The sequence below is a fragment of the Lissotriton vulgaris genome, chromosome 6, assembly GCF_964263255.1.
Source record: "Lissotriton vulgaris chromosome 6, aLisVul1.2, whole genome shotgun sequence".
Classification (NCBI taxonomy): Eukaryota; Metazoa; Chordata; class Amphibia; order Caudata; family Salamandridae; genus Lissotriton; species Lissotriton vulgaris.
In genome coordinates this window covers 1760653665-1760679329 of record NC_141694.1, presented here as the reverse complement: position 1 = coordinate 1760679329, position 25665 = coordinate 1760653665, and the positions used below count along the sequence as shown (strand labels likewise).

The 25665-nt window shown below is 47.5% G+C and overlaps 1 protein-coding gene across 2 annotated transcripts in view; it reads right to left on the bottom strand.

The window, feature by feature from the left end:
• KIF13B (kinesin family member 13B) overlaps positions 1–25665 on the bottom strand; it is a 698786-nt gene that overhangs the window by 359009 nt on the left and 314112 nt on the right. For both annotated transcript variants that reach the window (XM_086927999.1, XM_086928000.1), the window contains 3 exons: positions 19011–19223; positions 17983–18093; positions 2250–2384 (listed from right to left, as the gene is read on the bottom strand). In XM_086927999.1, coding sequence (XP_086784125.1) covers positions 2250–2384; positions 17983–18093; positions 19011–19223 — 459 coding nt within the window. The remainder of the gene's footprint in view (positions 1–2249; positions 2385–17982; positions 18094–19010; positions 19224–25665) is intronic.

The window sequence follows — 25665 nt, the reverse complement described above, 5'->3', positions numbered from 1 at the left end:
AGGGTGGACACAGGGGTGGGTATGCAGTATTCTAGTATCATCTTGGTCTCTTCCAGGGTGGGGTAGGGCTCCTCACCCCCTCCTGGACAAGACAACGAGAAGACAGGCTCTTTCCAAAATGTTAGTTTTGCCACCCCCCACTGTGATGCACAGTACTACAGGAGATGCTCCAAGAGAACTGATTGTCCGCCATACTTTGTTAATTAGTGTGGGTGCGATTGTGCCATTTCTTTATTTTATTACATTAAGATTGCATGTTAGAAGAACCGAGGTTTAATTACAATTTAGTGACAGTATTTAAGCTCTGTGAAGAGAACCAGTGCTGCACAGTGTAATGGGCAGAAATGAAAGGTGTGAAGCCCTCCTAAATCGCAAAGACACGGCGCATTCAGGGCTGTTTGCATCTGAATAGACGCCCCTGCTCCTGAAGCTGCTGCCGCCCCTCCCTCTGTCACCTTCAAGCACCTCTTAACAGCTCATCAAGGGCTGGAGGTGTGAGGGTTGCCATCCCGCTGGGCCTCTCCAATGCTGATGGGTATGTGAGCTTTGCATCCGGGAGGAGGGAGGAAGCTGTGCCGGCTGTAGGGTAGTGCGACCGGTGCCCGAGGTTAAAATTACGGACAAATGGCGTCCGTTAAACAATCCTTCACGGACAACGGACAGACGGCCGAAATTACGGACTGTCCGTGAAATTTACGGACGGTTGGTCACCCTAAAGAATTATCGAGTCCGCGGACATTGAGCCCAAGACCCTGCCGCGTCGGGACTTGAACCCTGGTCACGGGCCTGATCTCTGCTTCAGAGTCTGCCGCTCTAACCAGTGAGCCACACTTCTCCACGTCTGTGGGTTACAGAAAAGGTGATGTATCTGGGTCTGAAGCGCACCACAGTACAGCTATACGGTCTCCTAGGTGAACAGGATATAAGGTGCAGATGAAAAGGGGTCCATGTTACGAGATGGGAGGTCTTGCAAGAACGATGCCAATCATTTGGATCAGTGCTATGGTGCGGAGAATTTAAGAAGACGCCTGAAGGGTGAGCCAGATGAGAGACTTTAATCTTTGTTGTAGCAGGAAACATGTATGTACTGATAAGGGAGATAAATCATGCTAGTAGAGGACGGACTGATACATGTATACCACAGCTGATTCACTTCTTTGAAGATAGTGTTTAGGAGGGGTAACACATGAATGATTACATACATGCGGAAGAAGTAATGAGGACATCTCAAAGGAGACGACTGCAGACCAAGATAAGTAGTGCAAGGAAGATTTTATGGAAGATTTTATGTATCCTAAAAAGATGAAGAAGAATCTGGAAGCTGATTCTTCTAAATATAAGGATGACATACAATTGCTAAAAGACGCTCGTACATTTTCAGGCTAGTATTGGCCACCGCTTTTTTTTTTAAACACATGTTTCATCCAAGTGGTCACCAAACATCTAAAACTTTAGCAGGAACTTCACTGGCCCTTTTCAGGGCCATTTTACTGTTCAATTCTCAATCTCTTCTCATTAGGTAGAAAACCACCACTTCAAAAACAAAATGCTTCACTTGCTTGCAGTGCTTCATTTGCAAAAGTGTGAGTGCTGGTGCCCAAAGCTCTGCTGGGCGGTGCTGAAATGGGTGTCTCGAATACCAACGCTGCGTAGTGCGGAATTCAGCTCAGGCCTCTCTCATTCACTACAAGACCCTGCTGCCCCTTTATCTCAGTCCTGCCAATCCCCACTTTCTACTTTTGTGCCAGTTTTCCAGTCGCTCTATCTCTCCTTTCTCGTGTGTGTGTGTTTTTCGCTCTGCTGCTGCAGTCAATATCTGATGACGAAACATAAGGGCTGGTCCCCAAAAAAATGAGTGCTGATGGGCCTCACCCGCAACCACTTACTCAAATTAAGCACCTTTGCATGTCTATTGAAAGCAAGTGATTTATTATGTTTAGTCTTGGAGTAACATAACATCTCTTTGGTGAGAGGAGAGATTTGTTGACAGTCTCTTCAAGCTATTATGTATTCTCTAATTTATCAGCCACTTCTAACATAACAGATCAAACTTGCATTAAACATGTATCCAAGGTGAGATTGTGTACCCTGAGACCACACTCCATGCTATGAAAATTTCAAATGCTGAAGCCTACACTGGGCTAAATTATCTGAAACACTGACTTTAATAATGATTTAATATTGGCCAGACTGGTTTTAAAAACTGGAAATATTCTCTAATTTTCTTCATTTACACAGCACCTTATTACCTTTAAGTAGTAGACAAGAAGTTCATTGAGTGCCGGATCCGCATTCAGGTTCACCAAGAAGCATTTATTGTCTCCGACCTTAATTCCAGAAGACTGAAGAGATATCCCCAAGCTTTCAAGTTGTTTCTGACGCTCCTGTTGATGAAATAAACATTCTATATTTTAATTAGGTTTAATTAAAGGTACATTAGCAGTTTTACAATGGCACTTGGGTCAATACACGCAGTAATTTTAATTTCACATTGCAGGACTGAGCAACAGCTGCAAAAATTTGAGGAAAAAAACAATGTAAATTTACATCTTTTTCACAATTCTGTTGTCGTAACTCACACATTACAGAGGCCAGGAGATACTAGCCCTGGTCTAACAGAAAGTGTTAATGAGAGTCTTACTGATGGGAGAAATTGGGGAGGCATACTGAAGTAAAAACCACTGTGGGGTGGATTCATTTGTTTGACAATGATAAGAAGGGTCTCAACCACCGCCAGTGTTCAATTTTGTCATTCAAATGTATAATAACAATCGGATTATTCGGTGATGGGAGTCCAGTGATCAGAAGACATAGGCAAGTTTGAAACATAAGGTTTGGCAATCACCAATACCAATTGGTGGCTTCTTCTGGTAGATAATGTGAGTGGGTGAAACATGGCAGTGACCAAGGGCATTCTGTGGAGGAAGGCGGGTGTTATAGCACCTGGATGAGTCAAACCACTCTTATATGCGCAAATCTCTCCAGGTGCATATTGCATGGACAAGACCTCGTTTTTCCCGAAGATTGCTTTTATTCGTAATTGAGAATTGTGGGTTTAACTATATTACTCCTGCGTTTATTTTAACATGAAAGATGCATTTTAGTTCAACAAAGTCTTCATTTGTGAGGCACTCACAAAAAGTCAGAAGCAGCTTTCCAACTAGAAGAGCTCAAACTCCTCCTGTACATTATAACCATCTATTACACATTTCTGTATTCCTGTGTAAAAATTAAAAAGAGTGAGAGAGAAGTTAGCCAACATTTAATAAAGGTAAGCTTATGCACACCAGAAAGTCCATCACTCCACTCCTATTATACATAAGGTTTAGTGATTATCTGGAGTTTCACCCACATGACTGAATTTCTTTAACTTGCAGGTAAGCCAACTTCGACCTAAGACCTTCACCTTCTTAACCAAAAAAAAAAAATAGTTCTACGGCATGGACTTCCTAATGACCTGTTTATGCCCTCCGCGGGGCTTGGTCAAAGTATACTACCTTGCCCCTTACTTTTTCTAGCTGGTCCTCTGTGTTTCAAAAGAGCAAGTACATTGTGGGTTTTTCATTCAAATCAAATTTGAGACATCAAAGTTGGGCACTCTATTTTTCGAGAGCGACTGTCCCTTATACCGGGACTGCAAATTTAGGGTCGGTTCCGTTCCCCATGACTGTGGTCCTTTACCCTAATCATATTTGTGATATATATATTCAGGATAATTTTACCAAGTGTCAACTGTATTCACACTGGGTACAAGGACACTGACTTGGCAGGCGAGAGCTGGCATCCACCAGGTCACAATCACATTTATGCTGGGATAATAATGTCCATCGTGGACATTCTATCAGACCATACATTTCTGACCCCTCCCGACCCAAGATACGTCTGGTGGGCTGAGGAGGTAACATCACAAAATAAAATGGACGCTCACCCCCAGTCACATATCTGGGTTTAATCTTTTGTTATTTTGCTCGCCACGTCACCCCAGTTTAGACCCAGCCATATGCAAATAAGTCTTGGCCATGCACCCCATGGGAACAGTCCAGACCGAACTGCCACGCCCGGTCCACCCTGGACCGGAAACAAGCAGTCTGGGACTGGTTTCGGGGTATTACCCCTCATCAGTCACGCTACTTTGAATCCAGTGGTGCAGAGAGCATGGGACCCACATCTGGGCATACCCTTAGCCAAGAGGAGGTACCCAGGAGTTAGCAGGGATTACCCCCAACCAAGTAAAACTCATCCCATACTATTTGTCTTGCTTGTGACAGACATCCCCATGTAAAATGACCTCCCCACCTGCAGCTACTCCATTTTCCTAAACCAGCCCAATGGGGTTTCAGGAAGGATAGCAGGGCACAATGCCCCAAACACAAGGAGATCAAATCTGGGGATCAAGCAATCTCCAGGATTGGTGGTGCTACAAGAAATTCAAAAGCTGCAGCACCACTGACTGGCCTGGCCTTCTCCAGCAAATACTTTGCTCAAGATTACTCATCACGGCGGAGATCCTGCACACCCACACCGGACAGAAGATTGTAAAACCAGCAGAGGAACTGCTGCAGCACTGCCCTCTCCCTACAGACCAGGTCTAACTCTCGGAAGCCTCCAAAGGTAATCAATCAATCATGACATTTGTATAACGCTCTACTCACCCGCGAGGGTCCCAAGGCGCTGGGGGAGAGGGGTCCGTTACTGCTCGAAAAGCCAGGTCTTGAGTTGCTTCCTGAAGGAGAGATGGTCCTGGGTTCGCCGAAGGTGGGTGGGGAGGGAGTTCCATGTCTTGGCTGCCAGGTAGGAGAAGGAACTTCCTCCGGCGGTGGTTCTAAGGATGCGTGGAACTGCGGCAAGGGCGAGGCTGGTTGATCGTAGCTGGCGGGTGGCCATGTAGAACGTCAGTCGGGTGTTGAGGTAATTGGGGCACAGGTCGTGGAGAGCCTTGTGTGCGTGGGTGAGGAGTCTGAACGTGATCCTCTTGTTGACGGGGAGCCAGTGCAGGTCCCTCAGGTGGCTGGAGATGTGGCTGTGTCGGGGGATGTCCAGGACGAGTCGTGCGGAGGCGTTCCGGATGCGTTGGGAGTCTTTTCTGAAGTTTGGCTGTGGATCCGGCGTAGAGGGTGTTTCCGTAGTCCAGTCGGCTGGTGACGAGTGCCTGGGTGACCGTCTTCCTGGTGTCGGTGGGGATCCATCGGAAGATCTTACGGAGCATGCGCAGGGTGTTGAAGCATGATGAGACGGCGTTGACTTGTCTGGTCATCGAGAGGGAGGAGTCAAGGATGAAGCCCAGGTTACGTGCGTGGTCGGTTAGCTTGGGAGTGGTATCCAGGGCAGGGGACCACCAGGAGTCATCCCAGGTGGAGGGCGATGATCCCAGGATGAGGACTTCCGTCTTGTCTGAGTTCAGTTTCAGGCGGCTGTTCTTAATCCATTCGGCAACGTCTTTTATCCCTTTGTGTAGGCTGGATCTGGCGGTGGCGGGGTCGTTGGTGAGGGAGAGGATCAGCTGGGTGTCGTCGGCGTAGGAGATGATGTTGAGGTTGTGTTGGCGTGAGATGGCTGCGAAGGGGCTCATGTAGATGTTGAAGAGGGTGGGGCTGAGTGATGATTCTTGTGGTAGGCCGCAGATGACTTCAGATCGGAGGCCACCAAACGGGGGGAGGCGGACTCTCTGGGTTCTTCCAGCGAGGAACGAGATGATCCATTCCAGTGCCTTCTCTTGGATTCCGATGTTGCTGAGGCACTGCACTAGGGTGCGGTGGCAGACAGTGTCAAACGCTGCGGAGAGGTCCAGGAGGATGAGGGCTGCCGTTTCCTCGTTGTCGAGCAGGGATCTGATGTCGTCAGTGACTGCGATGAGGGTGGTCTTGGTGCTGTGATTGGCTCGGAAACTGGACTGCGAGTGGTCGAGGGATCCATTCATCTCGAAGAAGGCGGCAAGCTGTCGGTTGACGGTCTTCTCGATGACCTTGGCCGGGAAAGGGAGGAGCGAGATAGGGCGGAAGTTCTTGAGGTCGGTGGAGTCCGCTGTTGGGTTTTCAGGAGGGCGCTGATCTCGGCAGGCTTCCAGCTCTCCGGGAAGGTGGCGGTGTTGAAGGAGGTGTTGATGATGTCCCGGAGATGGGGTGCGATGATGGCTTCGGCCTTGTTGAAGACGTGGTGGGGGCAGGGGTCTGTTGGGGATCCGAAGTGGATGGTGTTCATCGTGCGGGTGGTGTCTTCGGTGCCGACCGGGATCCAGGAGCAGAGGGTGGTGGTGGGGGGCGTTGGTTCGGTGGTGGGGTGCGTGGTTGGTGCGCCGAAGCTGCTGTGTATTTCGGTGATCTTGCGGTGGAAGAACGAGGCGAGTGAGTCGCAAAGGTCTTGTGAGGGAGTGATGTTGTTTCCGGCGCTGGGTTGGAGAGTTCTTTGACGATGCTGAAGAGTTCCTTGCTGTTGTTGGCGTTGTTGTCCAGTCGTTCTTTGAATGCTGTCTTCTTGGTGGTGCGGATCAGCTGGTGGTGTTTGCGGGTAGCGTGCTTGAGGGCAGTCATGTTGTCTGTGGTCTGGTCGATTCGCCAGGCTTTCTCTAGAGTGCAGCAGTTTTTCTTGGAGTTCTTAAGTTCGTCGGTGAACCAAGAGGCTTTCTTGCTGCCGGGTCTGCTGGGAGGAGTCTTCAGTGGTGCGAGGTCGTCTGCGCAGTTGGTGATCCACTTTGTGAGGTAGCTGGCTGCTTCGTTGGGGTCCGTTGTGCTGACTGGAGGGTTCTGGCTGAGGGAGGTGGTGAGCTGATCAGCGGTGATCTTGTTCCAGCTCCTGCGAGGGACCTGTTGAGGGTGGTGGTGGGTCGTGGTTCTTCTGAAGTTGAAGTGGGCGCAGCTGTGGTCAGTCCAATGGAGTCCGTTGGAGTGGCTGAAGGAGGTGTACTTGCTGGAGGAGAAGACTGGGTCAAGCGTGTGACCGGCGTAGTGGGTGGGGGTGTTCACCAGTTGCTGGAGTCCGAGGTTAGCGAGGTTGTCCAGCTGGGTGGTGGTGTTGCTGTCATTGTTGTTCTCCAGGTGGAAGTTGAGGTCCCCTAGGAGGATGTAGTCAGTGGAGGGGAGGGCGTGTGGGCTGATGAAGTCTGCGATGTCTTCGCTGAATTGTTTGCGTGGTCCCGGGGGTCTGTAGATGAGGGTGCCTCTGAGGGTGGTCTTAGGGTCGGGTGTGTATATCTGGAAGTGGAGGTGTTCGGCGGCGGTGAGGGTGTCGTCTGAGTTGGTCGTCATGCGGATGGTGTTCTTGTGTACGATGGCAATGCCTCCTCCAGTCTGGTTTACGCGGTCTCTCCGGGTGATCTTGTATCCGTCCGGGATGGCAATGGCGATGTCGGGCGCTGAGGAGGCGTTCATCCAGGTTTCCGTGAGGAAGGCGACGTCTGGTGATGTTATGTCGAGCAGGCTCCAGAGTTCGGCGGCGTGTCTGGACGGAGCGGGTGTTGAGCAGGATGCACTTGAGGTGGTTGCTGCTGGTGCTCGGCTTGGCGGATGCGGTGCAGGTCCGTAGGCAGGTGTATTTGCAGGCCTGGCAGGTGAAGGGTCCGTGGGTGCGTTTCGGGGTGGCTCGGTAGCAGGCGGGTGATCGGCCGGTGTTGAGTGCGTTGAGGGTGGGGGCGTCGTAGGTCCGTCGTTAGGGCTGGTGGCATCGGGGGCCAGGGGTTCTGGCGCTGGGCGCAGTCCAAGTGCGTACGGGCGTAGACGGGCTGGTCTTTGGCGCGCCTTCGGCACACAATCGGCACCCTCGCTGCGCACGTCCGCTGCGCATTCGCCGGGCGGCCTCCATATGAGGGGCTGAGGGAGGGAGGAGCAGCTGGGAGGCGGGAGCGGGTGGCGAATGGGAACAGCGGGGGGCGGGCTGCAGGGAGCAGCGGTGGGAAGCAGAGGGCGAGGGGGGCACAGAAAGCAAAGGGGGGAGCGAGGGGGACACAAGGGTACAGAAGGCAAAACGGGGGAACAATCACAGGGAGAGCACAATTACAGTTTAAAAAGAAGGCAAAAGGGGAAATGAAAAACGATAAAATACGGCAAAGGTTACCAGGGAGAACTCAGGAGCAGCGATCAGAGCAATCACAGGGAGAGCACAATTACAGTTTAAACAGAAGGCAAAAGGGGAAATGAAAAACAAAATACGGCAAAGGTTACCACGGAGAACTCAGGAGCAGCGGTCAGAGCGTGGCACAGCGCACAGCACGGGGAGGACCACGCAGTGGCTAGGGGGCGACCTACCTGGTGACAGGGTCAAGGGTCGCTCCCTTTACCACCGGGCGGCCTCCATACGAGGGGCTGAGGGAGGGAGGAGCAGCAGGGAGGCGGGAGCGGGGTGGCGAATGGGAACAGCGCGGGGGGCGGGCCGCAGGGAGCTGTGGCGGGAAGCAGAGGGCGAGGGGGGGCACAGAAGGCAAAGGGGGGAGCAAGGGGGACACAATCAAGGGTACAGAAGGCAAAACTGGGGAACAATCACAGGGAGAGCACAATTACAGTTTAAACAGAAGGCAAAAGGGGAAATGAAAAACGATAAAATACGGCAAAGGTTACCACGGAGAACTCAGGCGCAGCGGTCAGAGCGTGGCACAGCGCACAGCACGGGGAGGACCACGCAGTGGCTAGGGGGGGCGACCTACCTGGTGACAGGGTCAAGGGTCGCTGACCTTGCAGCTGAACCGGCGGAGAGAAAAACAAGTTACCTACTAGCACAAGGAGTTTGAAGGCACCTACCCCTAGAGCAGTGTTCTTCAATCTGTGGGGCGCGTCCCCCTGGGGGGGCGCGACACCTTCCCAGGGGGGGCCCGCACTCCACTTAAATCTCACCTTTGTTCCCTGCGTCCGTGCAAGAAGACTCCGGTATGTGGAAGGGGGAGGGAGGGGAGATCGATGGGGCAGGTGGTGCCCGTTCTTTTGTCCTGTTAACTCTCCCAGGAGGGGGTTAATTCAACGAGCTGACAGATTCAGCTGCAGTGGGACGCAAGGGGTCTCCTCTGCTAAAACTGAAAGCGTGTCTGTTTGCTTTCGGTTTTAGCAGAGGAGACTGCCTCCCACTGCAGCAGAATTAACCCCCTCCTGGGAGAGTTAGCTCTTCTCAGAACGTAGACAAAGTTTCCAGAGTTCGAGTCTCTGCAATGAAACTCAACATCCTGTGATTCTGGGCAAATCACTTAATCTCCCCGCGCCTAACAAAAACAAGTGGCTAAAGAATCAGGTGACAAGACTAATACAGAGTCAAAACATGCAGATTAGGTCAATGTATCAGAGGGATGCTACTCGAACACAGGGATAGTAATAGACACCAATGCCATAGACCAGTCTTTGATTTAAGTAGCTTGATGGGTCTACATATTATGTGCACTGAAACTGGCTACCGAGAGACTGGTAAGCCTCACCAGTGGCAGCAAAGAAACGAAATAAGGGACCAGAAAAGCACCCACAGACAGGGAGAAAGATCACAAATGCCACTATATCATGCTGCATTTTCTCCCAGCCAGGGCTGCAGAGAACCCATTATGGGAGAAAGTGCATCTGCATTTACTCCATCTGCTCCAAGAGGGATCCAAAGAGAAACAAATGTTGCCACTCAATCCTTCAGAAGGACACCTAAGGCCGTTCCGAATAGTACAAGATACACTTCAAACTTGCCTGGAATTAAGTTCAAACTCCACATCTTTAAGATTGATGGGGGCTGTTCCAATCCACCGGCAATGGAACTGGAATATAACTTGCGAAGCATAAATTAAGATTTTGATAGCCTGGTACATGAATGCCACGTGTTCAGGCTGCTCAGACATGTTCTGACAACTTCTGAATGCGCCAATTCATACATCTCAATTCTTTTCTCTCAGCATGAAGCCAAAAGTACAAAGGAGGAGATGGTTGGTAGTTCAACAGAGGACAATAGTGTGGCTTGAATTTAAAAGTGCACCTAAGTCCCCAAATTTGTACTGTTGTAAGTGGACAATCAAGGTTATTAACAGCAACAGACTGGGGAACCCCTCATAAATGCCATGTAGATTCCATCCAAGGGGAATGGCAATGCAGAACAAGGTTGGGGAGACAGCTGCCTGAAATAAGGAGGAGGGCCAGCGTGAGGAGACCCAGGGACTAAAATAAGAACAGGGCCAGGTAGTGCCATAAGGAGAGGGCCAGGCTGAGCCAGCGCCAGGAGAATGTGGAGCTGAAATGCGGAGCGGTGCCAGCCTGAGAGGAGACTGCGGGGCTGAAATGCAGAGCTGTGCCAGCCTGAGAGGAGACTGCAGCTGAAATGGGGAGAATCTGTGGCACGCCTGGGTGGAGAGAGGCTGTGGGCAGTTTGGGATGCACAGATCTGGACACACATGAGACCACTGCGTGAAGACTGGCAGGAGGCACCGCACTGGGCTTAAGGACTGTGTCCAGCAAGACCACCTCACCTCAATGGGAGGGACCGATTCAGATGGTAAGGCAACCCTGCGCAGGGCACCATTACTAAAGATGCAACCCTAGCACCCAGCAGCAGAGGGGGTCTGATCTGGCTACTGGCAGAGCTGTGGGCCCCGGTTACTTAGATTCTCAGATCGGAGCACATGGGTAAAGAGCAGGCGCGCAACACCCATTGGACTCACCGGGCTTCAGCCCCCCCCCCCGTCGTGTGTGGCAGCCCGGGATGAGACAGATCCCGGGCACACACACAGCCGCACCCGATCGTTTAACAGGTCTTTAAAAGACCATTTGAATGCTAATTAGGCCTGGCTGTCGTTTCACCCCTTGTTGGAGGCCCTGCAGCTCCACCCTGCCTACTGATTAAAGGTTCAGCCCCCCCCCGAAATTTTTCTTTAGCCCCCCCCCGAAATTCGGCTCTAGTTGCGCCTCTGGTAAAGAGACCATGGGTCAGCCTGACCGAGGCCGGAGGGGGGCGATCGAATGCCAACAGGTCTTTACATCTGAGGAGACCTTGGCAGCAACTTTGGGAAGAACACACACCACCGCCCCTCTTAAAGGCAGTAACCAGAATAGGGAGCTCGGATTTACAGAAAATATTTGAAGAATATCAAATGTTTATCACCCTGTGGGAAATGGTCCGCCCACAGTGGATTGTTAATCAGGTACAACTGCTAACTACTGCTTTGTAAAACCTAAAAAACACCTCCCCCTGTTTTTAGTCGACCCTCTCCAAAAACCGGGACATGAGCTAAATATGCCCGGAATGTGCGCGTGGCGGTCGAGTCCAGAAATTTCTGTCAGGTGGTGGGGGGGCCCAACATCTAAAAAAATTCAGCTGGGGGGGCTCACGCTACAAAAGTTTGAAGACCTCTGCCCTAGAGAGTGGCATGACCCAACATGAACAGACAGACTGGAAGGACAGTGAGGAGGACAACTCTGGTCATGGAGCCACTCAATCACCTGCAAATACCAAGAAAGGTGAGACTGCTTCCTCCCCAATCCTTACCATTTATGTATGTATGTAGTATTCGTATGGCGGGAATGCAGCAGAGCGCTGTATACGGTCAGAGGAAAAGACATAGTCAAGAAGTTACAGGAGGAGGAGCTCTGTTCTGAGAGTCTAAGTGGACTGTCACTGTGTGGTGATGTGCTGTTCTTTAAAGAGGTGTGTCTTCAACTTTCACTGAACTCAGATACTCAGTGCATAAATGGAGACTTCTTGGCATGTTGTTTGTGTATCTTCGCCTCCAGTCTGATGCTGTTGTGGCTGCAGGTGGATTGAGTCTCCCTGGAGCTGGCGACACTTGAGCTCATGCTGATGGTGTTCTTTTTCACTCAGAGGCAGGAGGCAGTTCCAAGTTCAGTTTCCAGGACCGAGTACAACACCATATCCATTTCTTCTATAGAAAATAGAGGCCATTTGAAGCTGCTTCCGACAGCAATAGGGAACGTTTGGTTTTCTGGATGAACTAGGACGCCTTCCCGTGTTTGTGACCTTATTATATTAGATCATATTTACAAACGTCTTATCTGTTAAGTTAGTGGCTACTGTGTTCATATCTTGTAGTAGTAACCAAGGGAACAACCTGAACAAGAATGGGTTGAGGTTGCACTGGAACAAGGCAAGCAAGTATGTTAATGCAGGAGCTGAGACTCTTACCATGAAAAGCTACAGCTACTAAACACATCAAATGTGAATATAGCACAAGCGACAGGCAAAGAGCATCATTAAGGCTACAGTCGTGATCACGCCTTCTGCCATTTATGACTTAGTAAACAGCAGCATCCTAAAAAAACTAAATTAAGCATATCAGAGCACATGGACACCTCCCATAGCTGATCATTTAATTAGTGTATTATGAGCACTTGTTAAGTGAATTTCAATGAGAATGAACAAGACAAACCATGCTACTGTCAGGGGATATACATTGTGAAGATTTACTACAGACACACAACTTGAGGCAATACAGTAAACCGGATGTACCATCTCTAGGTCACACCATGAAATAACAAGGACTCCAGAACATAAACAATGTGAGACACAGAAGGCAGTCTTTGTTCTGTTGAGGTGTCCTGATGCAGATCTGAGCTCCGCGCGTGGCTCTAGCTCCTGCGGACGGTGGTCCCAGGAAGCAGGTCTGCCAGGCATGCAGTCTACACTGCAGCACCTGGGGCAAGTGCTGCACTGGAATCAAACAGCAGAAGCCCCTGAACACAAGAACTCATCCAGCACATTCTTTGAGGCATGCACATTCCCCCAACACTGCTTTCATCTCGGTTATAATTAGATGTAAACATGTTATGTACAGTGATTTCACCAATGTGGCGGATGGATCATTTAGAAAGTTTAATAAGGGGCATCAAGTTAGGAGACCACCTGCTTGATCCGGAACCATTTATTTTTGCTTTCTGCGTTTGCATCTACGATCACGACCAAGGGCACAACTATGACGGAGCTCTTAGATTTGGGGGAAAAGGTTATGCACGACTCCTAAACAAAGAACTTGAACAGTGGTCTCATGAGAAACAGCTGATCCCAATCGGGGTTCCAAAGAAAGTGCCACGTTGAGAATAGCCTGCTGACTCTGATCTGTTTAATAGAGGACTCTGCCCAGTCAAATACCTCGTCACTATTTGAGGCATTTATTGATTTCACTAATGCTTTTGACAACGTCCCACGAGCTCGCTTATGGGCTAAGCTGCATGGCTGAGGGATCCCGCCTCGTCTCTCGAAAGCACTTGAGTCCTTGTATAGTGCGACCTGGGATAAAATCAAACTGGCAAAAAACTGGCCCACTTCAGGGAAAATCTATACGATGAAGGTCTCACGCAAGGATGCATCCTTGCTCCTTTATTATTTAACCTCTTTATGGCGGATCTGGAATGCAATTTGATCAGTAGTAGACCATGCCCCCGCGACTTGCTAACCGTAAGGTCCAAGTTCTCAAATACGCGGATGACATGGTTATGCTCGACCAAACCCAAGTGGGTCTACAAAGCACTCTTGATGCCTTGGTCCGATACAGCAAGATTAACTCGATTAAGATTAACCTAAATAAGACTAAGGATAGTAATATTTGGTAGGAAATTAATTTAAAACGGCTCGTGGCACATGGAGGGCATGAAAACGGAGGGAGTGAAAAGTTTCAAATACGTTGGTGTGCACTTGGATGGAAGAGGCGGCAAAAGGGCACAAAAAGAGGCTTTTCAAGGGCTCAGCACAGCTTCTATAATGTGCAATGGGGCATCTATAATGTGCAATGGGGCATCTAAAAAGGAGCTTGGCTTGCACCAAACTTGGCAAGCACTTTTAACCGTGGTGGCCAGTATAGAGATGCGTACCCTCTCCTACAGCACTATAATGTTCAAAGACATCCAATTCGATCTATTGGCTACACAACAATGTGCACAATTTAGAAATTTCCCAAAGTGCACTAGCCAAGCACAGGTTAGGCTTGAATTCAACATCCCTAAGCAAAATCTGGCCTTGCGTGTCAAATGGATAGCTAACTGCCTAAAAATTTTAAAAAGCTAAGACTAGTATGCTACAGAAGCTGATATGGAGGTTCAAGGAATGGTGGTTATGGAGGTGGTGCGGTGTGGAATAATGGGATTAGTGCAATATTTACTCCAGGTTAATGCTGGTTAGTGAGCATCAGGAAACCTCTGTAGTGAAATAGCTGGACGAGTGCAATATTCACTAGAGGCTGATTAGGTTTAGGGAATGTGTGAAGTTATTTTGAGTTTAATAATGGGACTCATTTACACTGGAGAGCTTTTTATGAAGTGGGGAGGGGTTTCCCCTTGATGGCTCTCGAGTGGGATGAAATATTTTAGGTTTTGCTTTTTGTAATTTTGGAAGAAGTATTATGAGTATCCCTCTGGTTTCCAATGGGGGGCAAAAACTGTATTGACTACTGTCGGCTCGCAAATGAAATGTGTAAATAAGGCTGTGTGTTTTTACTTGGTAGGGTTCTGGGGAGGGGGGTAAATATGTATATATTTTTTGGATGGATGCGGGGGAGGGCTTTTACTTAAATGGTTTTAATTATTCGAACAGTTACTAAAATCTAATCTAACCTATGCGCACTTCTGTTGAGCCCGGATCCTTTTTGTGCATGTATGAAAAATGTGTCCACGTTTGGCTTTACAGACAGCCAGACTTGGCAAGAGCGTTAATGGACATCTTAATGAACCCTTCCTTGCAATATTTAATCAGACAGAGACATCATTACAAGACAAATAGTTAGAACTGTCAACACAACACTGAATTTAACTAGGAGATTCATCAAAAGCGTACTCCTGAAAAAAAGGTTCTGTATCATTTCGAGCATCCCAGTTAAGGCGTTGGGGACTGTATGAAAAGTAAGATGGTCCAAGTGTTAGCTCTCCCCATCCGTTCAAGAGGGCAACCTACGCAGTTATGGAGTTGGTGAAATTAATCTCCAATGGGAAAATATGGGCAATTTGAAAAGCCACCTTCACTTCACTAGACTCACTCAAACTGGAGTGCACCCAGCGGCATGTGTTCCAGCTTGCTTCCTGACAGGGTCTTTGATCCGACTGATATGAAGAGGCAATGCTGATGTGAAGAGGTCTCAAAAAGGCTCTCTGCAGCAATCGTGCCTGGGAGGCAGTGACAAGGTGGGGAATGGTTGCAACAGGCAATCCTCACTATTGCGGTGCTTGACAGAGCCCTGTTGAATAATGACCTACAAATCCCATGAGTCTGTGCGGTTCTCAAAGGTACCCCACTGGGAGGCACCCATTTTGTGGAACTGATCTAAAACGCACCATGCTCAGTCACACAGTCTGTATTCAGAAGTGCAGACGGTAAAAAGTGCACGAAATGGATTGTTCATGTGCTACAAGTTGGCACTAGGATTGAGGTGCACCAAACTCATGACGCATTCAAATCGATGCATTTTTATATGGGGCATATAGTGTTGATTGACACTATGTTATGCAACAGCGAGAGACACATTTGATTCCAGGTACTGACAATACAATGCGGTGCACAACGAGTATAGTGACAGACAAAGAATACAGCTAAACAGTAGTAATTGGAAAGGCACTAAAAGAAGATTGCTGGTCTTATTTTGGTTTACTGCTGACTGAAGGACCATGTATTTGGAACCTGAACAAAACTCGCGCAGGAGCCTTCCCCAATAGTAATAGTGGTAATTGAGAAAACAACTGACCTTTGATGGAGTTGTTTTTTTTGAGAGGGCTGTAAACTAAACCAAGAGAAACGTGATCAATAGAATATGTGCTACAGAGATCTTAGGTGGAGTTTAAAGTAACTGAGCGGTGCCCAGATTAGCACCAAAGGTTTTAGGTTAACCTCTTGTTAAGAAGTCATGATTTTCTTTAACAGTTTCATCTGAAACTGGGTGGAGTGGCTCAGTGGGCTAATGTATACCCACCAGGATTCTGCTTTTGACTGCACAGTTCCAGGTTCAAATCCCGGCAGGTCGTTATTCAATGTGCAAGATACCCAAAAGTGTGACCATGTGCTTAACAAATTACACTTAAACTATGCAAGGAATTAATATATTAGGATTACACTGAATGTTATGAATACAGCTTTTGATGAGGACTCTAACCATCTTGTTCCAGATCTGCCTCCTGGCTGAACCCTCTCTACTACTCTACCTCTCTCCTACTGTTACCCTCTTTTTTGCCACTCCAAACCTCAGTGTTCCACAGTCCGAGTCCGAGCTACCAAATGCGGGGTTCTGGAGTGTAGCCTTACAGTGGCCCAGTTTTGGATACCTTCATCTGACTATATAAGAGGTCTACCCTTCATTACCACATTTACAGATTAAGAATTGCCAGGTATAATGTCAAACCTTGAACTAGGTACCGTTCCTAGTGGCACTGTCAGCCACCAGGTCAGCTGAGTAACTTCTCGCTTGCCACAAATCCTGCAGGGTGGACAGGGTGCACGCCCTCACCCAGCCCCTAAGGCCAACAAGATGTTCTGCTTTCATGTTAAAGTAATGAAGCCAACCTCCCGCAGATGTCCAAGTACTTCGAAGCCCAGAGAAGTGTACAGCAGCTGTCCACGAGCCCTTTGAGTTGAAAGGGAAGGACACATCCGCTAGGTCATACAAAAAACTACTTGTTAGCATGCCTGGTCCGAGGATTCTGGAGAGCTGCCATGGAGAGTCACCTGTGTGCCCCCTCACCCTTGAAGGTCGGTCTTCATTTTAAGACTGCTGCGCTGGCCCCACCCACAGGCAGATACATGCGATGTTTCAAACGGACTGACCCTCTAGCAGTTACATGCACGACCCCCCTGGACCTTACTTTTAAAAAGACCCTCAAGGACACTTTGAGTCAAGCTGGAAAATTGTTGCACTCCATTTCTCCCAACCAGAGATTTGCCTGAAGATTTGTTACTCAAGAATATTTCATTTTGTTCGTGGGCCAATGCGCCTAAATGTCTGGTGCTTGGAATGAGTTCATTATTTAAACGGGTTGCACTCCTTTTTTTTGTCAAACTTCAAGTCCAAATTGATCAAACAGTATCTTCATGGTAGCGTGCTCACTATTGACGTGCCAAGCCCAAACAGCACATGTTGAACCAAACTTCATCAATAATTGGGGCTCTTCTTTTGCCCCAAAATCAGTGATGACAGCTTTTTTTAAAAAGTGTATTTGCTTCTATTCCCTTAGACTCATGTGTTTTTATCCTCTGTTTTTTATACAATCATCAAGAATTATTTATTCATTCATTCTGCATCCTCCTGCAACGTAATGCAATTTCCAAAGTTTCTCATGCTGTGGTCGGCCTTTCGAACCTTTCTCCCCAAGCACGTGCTTTTTAAAAAAAAGCTGTCGCCACTGATTTGGGGCAAAAGAAGTGCCCCAATTATTAATGAAGTTTGGTGCTTGGAATGAAACATGTACAAATGAACCAACCTACAGAAAGGTATGTTTGAAAAGGAACCAGTCAACAACGCTTGGACATACCACGTACAACCGAGTTTAGTTCCCTTGACGTGTGTCTCCATCTTTCAATCTAAATTCTGGCACCAATATCCTCATGGTGGCCCAGATGTTTTGATCAGGAATTCTGGATAAAAAAAGCCAGGATGTGCTGCTGCGTCGCTACCATTGCAATAAATCTTATGAACCTCAAAAGCCTGCTCCTTACAGATGCACTAGCAGACCAATGGAATAACTTTTATAACATTTCTGTAAAATACTGTATAACGCAGAAATTCTTGAACTGAAGGTACAAGCACACACCAAAAATTCAACAAAGTAAAAAATACTAACGGATTTTCGAAAGACTCCATTTTAACACTGTTTCAGTCACAAGGTATTGATGTGAATCGCGATGATGCATTGTAAGCGCTACCTCCTTAACACTGCTTTGTACAGGAGCTAGGGACGAATTCTGCAACATGGTACTGTTTGACCAGTACAATGCATTAACTAACGAGACATAAGGCTCTTATACTAATCCATGTCTCTCCAACCTTCTGTGTATTGTTTAATGCCCTTTCTGTACGGTGCATTCCTGACTACATAAAAACAAAGTTGAACAAACCTGTGCAATCTCCTCAGTTTTCCGCAACTTCTCTTCCCAGGTCACAGTCATCTCTTGTATAAGTTTTTCGGACTCGTGCAACCGTTCGTTTAGTTCTGGTGCCTTCATGGACTGCAAAGATACGAAAAGAAATCCCATTACCACAATTAAAAACAAATAACTATGCAACAATGGAAGACAGATTAATGTAACCCTGCCCAAGTAAACAAGTGTGTTCTTAAATCATGAAGCTACAAAGTTTGATTAAACAGGAAAAATAAAACAGTTTCAACAGAGTGGTGCAAATCAGACATAAGAGAAGTTTACGCTTCTTAGCTTCAGATTCATATGATCATGGTAAAAAAGGTGCAAGTGTTTTGCGCCCTTCCTTGCATTCAAAGAACAGAATAGTTAGGCATTTACTTCTGTAAAGGGGACCTCATCACTTTCATCCACACACAAGTGAATTCTTTTATTTTTTCTTATATATAGAGCACAGTGCAACTGAAATTACTTTTAGGTGTCATCAATTTTGTTAAACTGTCTCATTTTATTCAGGACCAAAATGCCCGTTGGATTAATTGCTTGTGAATTAAGCCTGGGGCCAACAATTCTCGGGCTCGAAGCACCTGGATAACGCATAATAAAACATTGGAATGTTGGGAACTCCATTAAAAACAATAGAGTGCTACGGGCTTCTAACGGCCGATAGAAGCCCGGAGCTCCAACATTCCAATGTTTGTTCACACCTTTTGCTGTGCCCAAATGCCTCACGAAGCCCAAAGGTTTTTCAATCCCCTCGGACTCAGTGCGGCCTTCGGTTTATTTATTTGAACATTCTGCCCTCTAGGGGGGGAATGTTCTAATAGCCTTAGAGTCCTCCGTAGTTGGGCTATAATGGCCATTAAAGTCCCGCTCCCTTGTTAAAGGCTCTCGCCAAGGAGGCCTTCAGTGGCCGGTATGGCCCGCTACAGTGGGCTATAGTGGGTTTGCTGAAGAAAGTGTTACTGCACCTGTAGGACAAAAACCTTTGTTTCACACCACAATACCTCTGCTTTGGTGAGTTGTTCCCTGAGTTTATCAACCTCCTCCCGAAGCTCGCGTATGATTCGCGCGTTGGGATCTTCGTTGACAACAGCGTGGTTGACTATGCTCTTGGCTCGGTCAGCATACCGGAGCGTGGACAGTGTCTCATCATAGTTATCAGCAGCGGGGCTAACAGTGGCAACCATTGCAGTTTTACTGTTACCTCCAAGACTGTCCTTTAAAGGAAAAAAAGGTAAAAAAAAATCAGAATACATTAAATATCTACTGTAATATTCAGTCCATCCAAAACCACAGCAAATTTACTGAGTTGCACATAAATAAATCTGCTTTTTGTTACAACTACATTACCAAGACTAAACCTTAGAAATTAAGGTCCACCATTGTGAACGAGACATATTACAGAAGCAATTGCTAAAGGACTTTCAAAGCCACTTTTGCTACACTGCCTACATTTTCTACTGTAAATGTAACATTATTCTGAAAGACGCCTACTTGTGCTATGACTGATTTAGTAATGACTGGGGAGAGAACCAACTACGTAAATATTTTGACAAACTGATCTGACAAACAGGAATCCTTCTACCTTTTCTTAGGAGACCTACTTTTCACCAGTAACTGGTGAATTTCCGATACATCAAGAACAGAAAAACAGATTTTGAAGGGACTAGGACTCTTTGCTGGCTGGGATAGGCTTTGCCCATGACTGAATTTAGTGTGAACTCCAGGAAGGGATGTCTTTGGAGGGGACTTGTTGGCATTGATGGAGAACCCAAGGCTGTGGAGGAGGGACATTGTAGCCTGGGTGTGTGATATTCATTGGTTCTTGCTTGTGTGCTTAATCAGCCATTTGTCCCGGTAGGGGAAGAAATGGATGCCTCCCATTCTTAAATGTGCAGTGACCACTGCCAGGCATTTTGCAAAGACCTGAGGGGCGGTGGTGACACCGAATGGTAATCATTAGAGCTGGTAATGACAGCCACTTCTCACGCATTGCAGGTAGCGTCAGTGGGCAGGATGGATCAGAAGTAGGCATCCTTGAGGTCTAACGCTGTCATGATGTCCCCTTGCTGCAGCAGAGGGATGACATCCTTTAATGTTATCATATGGAAATGTTTGGACAGGATGTACCTGTTGAGTAGCCGGAGGGCCAAGATTTGCCCTGAGGGAGCCATTCTTCTTCGGGATAAGGAAGTGGAGACAGAAATCCCCTTTGCCCAGTTGGTGGGGGTGGGGTAGGAGTACTGGTTCTATAGCCAGTACTCCTACCCCACTATAGCAGTGCTTGGGCCTCTTCTTCCAGGCAGTTGAGATGCTCTCTGCTGAGGCTGCGTTTGTGGGGTGGGATGTTGAGAAGAGCTGTGTGAAGTTCTATGTAGTAAATGTGGCAAGCCACTGCTAAGACCCAATTATCGGATGTGATTTTCTGACAGTGTGGAAGGAAATACTGTAGTCTCCCTCAGACAGGTGAATGATTGGGGGCAAGGGGTGTGGAGATGGATTTTTTAATGGCAGGGGTTCCTTTGCAAGAGCCCTCTTTCCCACATCTCTGGTGTTAAGGCCCGTGTTACGCCCCCTGTACTAGTAAGCCTGCTGCTGTTGTCTCTGATAGGAGGAGGTAGGTTTGGTAGAGATGGCTTAGAGTTTCCCCTGTATTGATGCCTCTGAAAGAAACCTCTAGGTTTGGAAGTTTGGCAGGCACTCATGGTCTTGGTTGGGGGGCAGTGTCTTTTTTAAAGTTTTCTCAAGCATTTGGTTAAACCTGGGGCCCGAAATGTTGCTCCCAAACTAAGGGCAGGTTGAGCAAATGCTGCTGAACTTTTAGCTTAAAGCCTGAAACATGGAGCCAGGTGTGGCACTGAATCAAGTACTGACGCACCGAGCAGGGCTATTCGCAGCATCTAGCGCACATCTGAGGGTGGTGTTTGAGATTGTTCTACCCTCTGCCACTAACCCCCTGCTTTAAAGTCGATAGACTCATGTTTCAGGAGATCGCTAAGCTCATCAAAGTGTGTTCTGTGGTATCTGGAGAGTAGGCCGACTAAGTTGGCGATACTCAAATGGTTTGTGTCTCCGAGCGCCACCCTTTTACCTGCAGCATCAAGTTGTTTTACTCTCTTTATCGGGCAAGGGAGCATTGCTCGTGTCGAGAGTTAACATGTTTGCTCTCAGTGCGGACTAACCAAGAATCTGGAACAACTTGACCTCTGATGTATGGATGGGAGGGTTTATATTTTTGTCTTCTCTAGGTGTGACCACCCTGGACTGGACGAGTTCTTTGAATGTGTCTGTGGTCGTCCTCAACATTCCCTTGTGCATAGACAGGAGCTGCACATTCCGCTCCAATTTATATGAGGTTACTACAAGGAGACCATCATCCCTATCGAGAACGTGCATATCAACCTTGTGGAAAGCGGCCGCCCTTTGGAGGGCCTAATGCTATATGCTAGTGTTTGGAGGGGAACCTCGCTGGGTAATGATCCATTTCTGGATCTCCTGGGAGACCAACATCATAGCGGTCTATCGGTCACCAGTGGGCACCAGATCAAATGGTGCATCATTGGGGTCACCTGGGAGATACTCGGTCTGTATGAGGAGCGAGGGAAAGTCTCAGGTGAATATGGCTGTGGTGAAGTTTGTGGTGGCAGAGAAGGGGTGGTGGAGGAGGCTAGGGCCTCTGTCCTTCCGCTACTTGCGTTTTGGGACTGGGGGACGTTCCAAGGCAACTTCCTCCTTGAAGGTAGGTTTTCACATGCGAGGCAAAATCTCTACCAGTACTGGAGGCAGTCTTGTGGAAATCTTGCAGGTGTTAGGATAAACAAAGATGCTTTTGTCCAATTCCTCCTGAAGCCGGAGAATAAGTTGCTCCAAATTGTGAGAGCCACGCACCAAGAGCGTCTTAGGAACGAATGTCTTGGGTGCCAATGCAGGTCTCGGATGAGATTGTGTCTGCGGATGTGAAGGCGGTGCTTTTGTACGCGGATTAACTTTTTGGTGATGATGTGGGCTTTAAAGCAGAGGCTGGCTTCGGCACAGGCCTCTAAAGTGCTTGCAGGCTCATCGAGGTAGGCACGTGGACAGAGGTAGTGTCTTCTCCAAGGTTTTCAGTGGATGCCGACAAGTGCCTGAAGGCAATGGGACCCCAGAGGAATGAGTCTTTGTCGACAGGCTGGATGCTCAACCCCATGAGGGCAGTGCTCTGATGTGATTAGGCCCCCTTTGCGAGGACTGGTATATGACTGGGTTTCAGCCATACTAAAGTTCTTTGCCCAGCTCTTCATTCAGGATTTCTTAGGAGTGGAGTTGCCAAAAGCCTGGAGTACCTCAGGCTCAGAGTCAGAGCAGGACTAGGTGATGGCTGGTGGAGCAGAATCCCGGAGAAAATCGAAATGGCAGCAAGGGATAATAAATGCCGCACTACTGCTCCGCACACTGAGTGTAGATACTAAGAGTCACTGTTGCCCACCTCCTAGGTCCACTCTCAACGAACCCCACAATTGAAATACAGAAAAGATGCACAGAGAGGCAACATGAACATCAATGGCACAAATGCTGGAAAACCAAATCTTTCCAGACTCTTCAATGAAGTTAATGCTTCTTTTAATAGTTCTTCAACCACAGATGGGTGACACAAAGCAGATGCAGCCAACGCGTTTCACCCTGAATAGGGCTTCATCCGGGCGGTAATAAGCTATTAAAAAAGTCAGTCAATTCGTGGAACGTCCGTGAAGGCTCAAATTAATGCTGCAAGAATCACAGATTAGAAAAAACGTGTCCACCACCAGGTCCATACAACAAATAGCATGTTCACTATGATGAGTGAAACAGCTATAAACAAGACGTCTCAATTCAGGTTGCACTTTGTGCATGATTCGGAAGACGCGGTATCAGTCCATCCACAGCGAATAATGGTGCAGCATCCCAGAGGGCCCGGCCGCTTCACCTTCCTTGAGACCGGGGAAGGAATACGCTACTTACCAGTATGCATCTGTTCTTGGCATAGAGGGCTGCAGAGTGGTACATTATGAATAGATCGCCATCTGGTGTTGGGCTCGGATGATTGCACTTTGTTTTTCTCTTGGAGAGTCTTTTGTATCTTGGTGACTCCTCCCTTGGTTGGTAGTGCGCATGGGCATCGGCTCCATCCTTAGATTGTTTTGCCATGGAGTAGTATGATAGAATACAGATAAGAATGCCCATGTAAGTGTATCTAAATAAGATAATGTTGGAACAGACACAGGTTTCCGGGGAGGCTGGGAGGGCATGTACCACTCTGCAGCCCTCTATGCCAAGAACAGATGCATACTGGTAAGTAGCATATTCCGTTCAAAGCATATGGGCTGCAGATGGTACATTATGAATAGACTATACAGCAGTTCTCTCCCTAGCGGTGGCTGCCCGTGTCTGTTGCAACTGTCTGAAATAAAGTTTTTAATACCGCTTGTCCCACTCTAGCTTGTTGTGTTGTGTGCACATCTACACAATAGTGTTTTGTGAAGGTGTGCGGTGTAACCCAGGTAGCTGCTTTGCATATGTCATCTAGTGGAATGTTTCCCAAAAATGCCACAGATGCTCCTAGTTTACGTGTAGAGTGAGCTCTAGGAGGAACAGTTAATGTTCTCTTTGCTTTTAAGTAGCATATTTGAATGCATTTTACAATCCATCTGGCAATGCCCGCTTTAGAGATGGGATTGCCTTTATGTGTAGGAGAAAACGCAACAAATAGCTGTTTTGTCTTTCTGAAAGTTTGTGTTCTTTCTATATAGTACAATATTGCCCTTCTAACATCCAATGTATGTAGGGCTCTTTCCGCTACTGTTTGTGGTTTTGGAAAGAAAACCGGTAATTCCACTGACTGATTGATGTGGAATGCCGAAATTACCTTTGGTAAGAATTTTGGGTTTGTTCTAAGAACCACTTTATTTTGGTGTAACTACATGAATGGTTCTTGAATCGTAAAAGCCTGCAACTCACTTACTCTTCTAAGTGAGGTGATAGCTATGAGGAAGGCCACCTTCCATGTGAGGAATTGTATTTCACACCTATGCATAGGTTCAAAGGGTGGCCCCATTAGTCTGGTAAGTACTATGTTGAGATTCCAGACTGGGGAAGGTGGTCGTCTTGGTGGAATGACTCTTCCGAGTCCCTCCATGAAAGCTTTAATTGCTGGTACTTTAAACAGGGAAAGATGTTGCCTGTTTTGTAGGTACGCCGCTATGGCTGCGAGATGAACTCTGATAGAGGTATATGCTAAGTTACATTGCTGCAAGTGTAGTAAATAGCAAATGATTTGTTTAGTGGATGCGTCCAGAGGGTTGATGTGCTTACTGTTACAGTGTATAGCAAACCTCTTCCATTTTGCTGCATAGCATGCTCTGGTGGTAGGACGTCTTGCTTGTTTAATGATTTCCATACATTCTGGTGGTAAATCTAAATATCCAAACTCTATGACCTCAGGAGCCAGATCGCTAGGTTCAGTTGTTTGGGATCTGGGTGCATTATTTCTCCATGGTTCTGTGTAAGATGCATGGGTAATCTTAGTTTTTGATGTGGCACCTGTGAGAGTTGTAGTAGCGTGGTGAACCACGGCTGTCTTGCCCACGTGGGTGCCACTAGTATCATTGTCATTGAGTGTTGCTGCAGTTTCCGAACCAGTAACAGAATTAGTGGGAGAGGAGGGAAAGCGTAAGCAAATTTGTTGGACCAATTTATCCATAGTGCATTGCCCTGGGACCGTTGGTGTGGGTACCTGGATGCGAAGTTTTTGCATTTTGCGTTCTGATGATTGGCAAACAGATCTATCTCTGGTTGCCCCCATCTCTGGAAGAATGGCTGCAGTATTTGGTCGTGCAGCTCCCATTCGTGTACTTGTTCTGACTGTCTGCTTAGGATGTCTGCTATCTGATTTTGAACTCCTGGTAGGTGTTCTGCTAACAGATAAATCTTTTGAGGAATGGCCCATCTCCAAATGTCCTGTGCTAGTTTGGATAGTTGGAGAGAGTGTGTCCCCCCTGTTTTTGAATATAATACATTGCAGTCATGTTGTCTGTTCTGATCAGGACTGCCTTGCTTGTTATTTGCATTTGGAAAGCCTTAAGTGCTAGAAATACTGCTAATAGTTCCAGGTAGTTGATGTGCAGTTTCTTTTGCTGCACACTCCACTTCCCCTGCACTGTGTATTTGTCCATATGCGCTCCCCATCCGGAGAACGATGCGTCCGCTGTTATTATCACTTGTGGAATTGGTTCTAGGAACTACCGTCCCTTGGAAATGTTTTCTGTGTTCCACCACTTCAGAGAGCGATACGTCCGGTCGTTTACCAACACCAGATCTGTAATCTGACCTTGAGCCTGATTCCACTGTGTCGCTAGACACTCCTGTAGTGGACGCATTTGTAGCCTGGCATGTGGTATTAGCAGTATGCAGGAGGACATCATGCCTAACAGTTGCATAAACACTCGTGCTGGTAGTGAGTGTTGTGGTTGAAATCTTTGTATTAACCCGACCATTGTCTGTATCCTGATTGGGTTGGGGTATGCTATTGCCTTTTCTGTGTCTATAGTAGCCCCCAGGTATTGCTGAATCTGGTTTGGTTGCAGGTGTGATTTTTTGTAGTTCACCGTAAACCCTAGGTGGTGCAGCAATTGAATTGTCTTCTGT